General features: G+C 42.1%; 1 protein-coding gene across 1 annotated transcript; it reads right to left on the bottom strand.

Annotated features, from left to right (window-relative positions):
• Window positions 1-4,368: 4,368 nt before the first annotated feature.
• LOC131498497 (keratin-associated protein 3-1) lies at window positions 4,369-4,987 on the bottom strand. Its single transcript, XM_058705808.1, has one exon. It carries the CDS (start codon window positions 4,910-4,912, stop codon window positions 4,619-4,621), a length of 294 nt encoding a protein of 97 aa, XP_058561791.1. The 5' UTR covers window positions 4,913-4,987; the 3' UTR covers window positions 4,369-4,618.
• Between the last annotated feature and the right edge of the window lie 808 nt (window positions 4,988-5,795).

Raw genomic sequence — 5,795 nt, 5'->3', positions numbered from 1 at the left:
TGTGTGGGAGAGTGGGTCTGCAGAGCTGGGTGCAGACCCCAGGGGTTGCCCAGCCGGTGCTCAGAGGAGGGGTCCCGGGGGGCCTTCGTGGGTGGGGGGCCGGAGTCACCCGCTGGTGCTGGTGTTCCTGAGGAGGTGCCATGATGCTGTTTTTGGAGCCTGGAAAGAAGCTGGAGACTAGAATCCACTGTAGCTGCCAACAAAGGACTGTTGCTGGGGCCACAAGACCCTCTCTTCCTCAGGCCTTGTAGGCTCCTTCCAGCGCCCTCTATTGGTGGAATCTACTAGAAAATCAGGTGAGGGATGTAAGAGTCCTCACCCCAGTATCACAGAGTATAAAAAGATGTTCCTAGAGGTTGACAGTAGGCACACACTGTTCTAAGGGCTGCACGTGTTTTAATTAATTTAATCTTCCCTACAGTTTTAGGAGATATATACTTTTTTAAAACTTGTTTTTAAATTAAAATACAGGTAACACATAGTGTTACATTAGTTTTCAGGCATACAACATAGTGATTTGACAAATCTGTACTTAAGGCTGTGCTCACCACGGTGTAGTCCCCACTTGTCACCGTACAACGCTATTACAACACCATTGACTATATTCCCTGTGCTGTACCTCCCATCCCCATGTGAACCGGAAGCCTGTACCTCCCACCCCCCCTTCACCCCTTTTGTCTACCCCCCACCCCCTCTGCTCTGGAAATCACCACTTCTCTGTATTTGTGGATCTGTTTCTGGTACATACTTTTTAGAAATTAGCTTTTTATTTTTGAATAATTTTAGATCCACAGAAAGTTTGCAAAGACTGTACAGTGTTCCTATCTACCCCTCACTCAATTTCCCTGAATGGTAATATCTTTACAACATCATTGTGCATTTGTCATAACTAGGAAGCCAACATTGGTAACTTGCTGTTAATTAAATTTCAGACGTTATTCAGATATCACTAGTGTTTTTTCCACTAACGTCCTTTTTCTGTTCCAGGATCCAGTCTGAGATCCCACATTACATTTAGTCCTCACACCCCCTTAGTTCCCTCTGGCCGGTGACAGTTTTCTCTCAGCCTTTTGTAGTTTTTCACAACCTGAACTGTACTGCTTAGGTAGGGTAAGAGGTAATTTTAATCTTTTTATTTTTTTTAAGTAAAAGAAATTTTTTTTTTACATCTTATGTATTTTTTTATTTTTTATTTTTTTTAAATTATTAAAAAAAATTTTTTTTTCAATGTTTATTTATTTTTGAGACAGAGAGAGACAGAGCATGAACGGCGGAGGGGCAGAGAGAGAGGGAGACACAGAATCAGAAGCAGGGTCCAGGCTCTAAGCCATCAGCCCAGAGCCCGAGGCAGGGCTCCAACTCACCGACCGCGAGATCGTGACCTGAGCTGAAGTCGGACGCTTAACCGACTGAGCCACCCAGGCACCCCAATATCTTATGTATTTTTGAGAGAGAGAGAGCACAAGTGGGGAGAGGCAGAGAAAGAGGGAGACACAGAATCCGAAGCAAGCTCCAGGCTCTGAGCTGTCAGCAAACTGTCAGATCATGACCTGAGCTGAAGTCAGATGCTCAACAAACTGAGCCACCCAGGGGCCCAGAGCTAGTTTTAATCTTATTTGATGGTTGAGGAGCCTGAGGCAGGGAGAAGTTAGATGACATGACCAAGGACACCTAACTAGTAAGTAAGTGATAGAGGTACGATTTAAAGCAAGACAGTCTGGTTGCAGAGACTCCTGTCTTGACTGTCATAGAGGGGACATTGCTTTGATGAGAGTGGAAGCCTCACATTGTCCCAAGATTAGTAGCAGGTAAGATTTGGTAGAAAAGACTATATCAGGTTATTGAGGGTCTCGACAGCCACACTGAAGAGTTTAGCCTTGATTCAGTAAAAAACAACAACAACCAAAAAACAACTTGAGTTTCCCAGAGTTTTGAGCAATTCAATTTAACCAATATTTATAGAGAGATAGAAGCCTGGTCTGACAGGGATAGTTTGGATGAAGGGAGAGGCACAGGATTATTGAGCCAAGATTAACTAGGAGGCTGTGATCAGGGGTCTGGTGATCAGTGTCTAAATTAGGCTACCGTCAGTGAGGATGGAAAGGAAGGCCTGTAGGCCAGCAACAATTTGAAAGAAAAATGAAATGACTTGGTTTTCGGTTCTATTATCAAGGATGAACAATTATTAACTTTACAGGTAGGTTTTCACCATGAACTAGGTTACTGAAACCTGAAAATGTGTTATGTTGCCAAACGTTCTGCATTTCAATGCAAGGTTAATGACCCAGTCAATACTCCTCCCCACCACCTGCTGAGGTTGCTAATCAGTATTTACAGTCTGACTTAAAAAAAAGATGATTTGTTTTCACTTTAGAAACATAAACATTTTTTTCTAGACTTACTGTAGACACTCATTTTGTCTTCAACTATAATCACCCCAGAGAAAGCTGAGTTACTACACACAACCAAATACACAGTTTAGAGAGATAGTAGACAGTGTACTGTTAAGAGGCATATACTTTCTTCTGATAAAGAGAGCCACATGCAATCATATTTCTCTTGGACATACTGCTGTCTGCAAAGGAGGTGTGTGCTTTGGTGTAGCGGGAAGAGAAGCGACTTTTAGATTCGGGCAGTTTCAGGTTTAATCCCTCCCTCTGTCACTTACCATTTGTGCAACTTTTGTAAGTCCCTTCCGCGGTTTGTTTTCTCTCCTGTAAAGTGGAGACAATGAAGGTAGCTACCTGTCAGTGTTTTTTCTTAGAAATGAATGAAATAGTGTGCGTGAAGCACATATTAGAATGGCCAGTAGATATTCACCAAATGTTAGTTCTTAGGAGTAAAAACAGCAAAAGTGGTAAGGTGGGATGGGGTTGGTTAGTGGCATGGAGTACTTGTTACTCGCTTCTGGATAACCTAGAACCATAGACAAGCCGGAAGTGTCTTTAGAGTGTGTCTGGTCAGCCAGCCCAATTTTACTGATTTAAGACCTGAGACCCACAGAGCTCAAGTGACTGGCTCTGGGCCACAGAGGCAGCTCAAGTGCAGAGCCACACATCTCCTGGGTTATATCTGGGGCTTTTTGACTAGTGCCAAGGGTCTTTGAATGCCTGAAGATCCGCAGTGGTAGTACTAGGACACTCACAGTTATTTCCAGTATTAAAAATTAAGTCTAAGTATTTATCCCTTACAATCGTGTATAAAAACCTTAAGCTTTGATTTTGACTAAAAAGAGGTAACTTGGTTATTTTAAACCTAAAATTCTCTCTGATGCTTATAAATGTATTTATGAACAAACATGAATTATTATGTTAAAAAGTTACATGGGAAAAGTAATGTTTTTCAAGAAATAAAAGGATGTCTTTTGGTGAGAAAGCTGGAAACCATCATGTGGCGGTAATGGTGAGCATCTCTCACCATCCAGAGTGCAGCTGTTGACATGTTAGGTCATTTGACTCTCACAACAATCCTGAGACATAAACAGGGACAAGAGTATTATTTCTGCTGTGACAACAAGGAAACTGAGGCAGAGAGGGAAGTAAATGGCTCAAAGGCCCAAGGCAAGTCCAAGAATATATACGAGATTGCACTTTGGGTACTTTCTGTAAAAACCTTACGTGCTTGGATTTTTCCAGGACAACAGGGAGATGAATTAATACATGATATGGTCATCATATAAGTTTTGTTCTAAGAGGAACAGAATTGTGTGCCTATTTCTGGTGGATGGAGAATACTGCACTTCAGCCTGATATTTTCAGTTTATTTCAATGCCATGATATAATATGTCACTTAGGCTAGTAAACTTCTAAAGATAATTCTGACTAATGTAAACCAATTCTCACTTGAGGGAGCAAGGAATAACCAATAAATGCTAGTATTTTTTCAGAATTGATTTTTCTAGAAGACAGCATATATCAAAATGAATATATATTCCTCCCCAGATTGCATTGCATGTTGAGCTTAGAATTTCACCAGTGATGAGTTAAGGAGTCAGAATTATTTCTACATGACAGCAAAGTGACCAATTTGTTTAGTCAGTTAAGGAAGAAAGAAAAATCAATTTCAGGGGCAATGGAAATTAAAATAAAACATTTAAAAAATATTACATTAATCTTCAGTTTCCAGTGTAGGGCTTGGTATAGTGAGTGGCTTGTCTTCAAAAAACACCTATTGAGTAAAATGACCTAGTGAATTTTTTACTTTTCAGCGTGTCACAAAGAGCCAGTATCTAATTATTCAGTGATTCTACCACACGTGCTCTCCTTCTGCTGGTGTAAATCGTGGATATGTTGATCTGCTGTTCAGGTTCAGCTAGGCATTCCACTTCCCCTAAGGTGAAACATGAGAGTAAATCATCACAAGGCCATATTTGCTAAGCCAGAATAAAGTTTATTAAGGAATAGTCAAAATGGTTATTTCTCAAAGAGCAGTGAAATAGCCTAAAAGACAGGGAGAAGGTCTCCAACTTCACTCAAAGGAGGAGAGGATTAAGAAGTTGGGCACATTCATGAAAACATGGCCCAGGGACTTGGGATTGATTGAGCCTGATGTAGGTGGTAGCGGGTGTTGAAGACCAGGTGACGAGCACATCACCGAACCTGTGCAGAGACGCGGCGGCTTAGCAGGGCTCGCAGGGATTCTGACAGCCAGGCTGAACGTAGGTTGTCAGGTTGATCCCACTCATTCCGGGAGTTGGGTGGCAAGAATTGAGCAGCCAGCAAGTTGGCACGTAGGTGTCGGGCTCACAACAGGGTGGGGGGCAGGTGTCACAGCAGATGGGCTGAAGGAGACTGATGTCATGGGGGCAGGTGCTGGGCAGGCAGACTCCGCACCGGCAGCATTTGTCAGAGGAGCAGATGGTGGTGGCAGGGCCGGTGGGGACGCTGCAGCAGCAGGGGACACAGCAAGCCATGGTGTTAGGAGTTGGGTTTTTGTTGGGTTGAGAAGAGAAGTCTGTTGGTGTCTCGATGCTTCTCTCTTCTGCCCTGGCTCTTATATATCCACCTCGCCAGGGCGTCAGCCTATTACCAGGAGTTTTTTTCCCCATGTTTCAGTTTATAGCTATCTCCATTAAAACCATCTAATTACTTATGTGTTTATTACCAAAGACACACTCTTTACCTCATAAAAGGGGATTAGATTGTTTTGTTGTCAAATTAGGACTCTTCATGTTGGCTCTTTGTCACCTTAAGGACATTTCATTTCAGTCTTCAAAGGTGCCGAGTCATTATCTTCTAATCATTACCCGTCATTAGTGACGGCCTGGTATGCCAGGTATCTGCAGATCATCCCCACATTTTTTTGTCTACTTTTCAGATGAAGAGATAACTAGGCATTTTGATTGCTATTCTACTAGCAACCAAAAATTCTATGTGATAATTTAGGTCTTCTGGCTGAAAAAGTGCTAAAAATTTTAGATTTATTCTTTGTGGCTCCAAGAAGCTGAATTAGGATGAACGGATGGGATCTATAGAGGAGATTCTGATTGTGTGTAATGAAACACTTTCTTAGCTGTAAAAATCATTTGCTTTCTGTTCCCTCCATGTGTGCAATGAACGATAACTTGTTAGGGGCAGGCGAACGGGAGTCAGGACCTGCACAGTGATAGTGACAAATGTCCTTTAAAACTCCATCCAACAATGTTATGAATTAAGATTATTCATGACCTAAAGAACAGTTGTATGGGGCCATTTAGAGACCAAACAGTGCAGTATTTCCCAGAATGAGTTCCATGAACACCTATTCCAAGGAGCATTAAAAGGTTCTCTGGTAAACACATTTGGGAAATAGAATTC

The sequence above is a fragment of the Neofelis nebulosa genome, chromosome 16, assembly GCF_028018385.1.
Source record: "Neofelis nebulosa isolate mNeoNeb1 chromosome 16, mNeoNeb1.pri, whole genome shotgun sequence".
Classification (NCBI taxonomy): domain Eukaryota; kingdom Metazoa; phylum Chordata; class Mammalia; order Carnivora; family Felidae; genus Neofelis; species Neofelis nebulosa.
The sequence above is the reverse complement of the archived record's forward strand: the minus strand, read 5'-3'. Positions and strand labels throughout refer to the sequence as shown.

Bases quoted from the DNA above. Each gene is read 5' to 3' on its own strand.
- LOC131498497 (XM_058705808.1), bottom strand. From the start codon at position 4,912: ATGGCTTGCTGTGTCCCCTGCTGCTGCAGCGTCCCCACCGGCCCTGCC.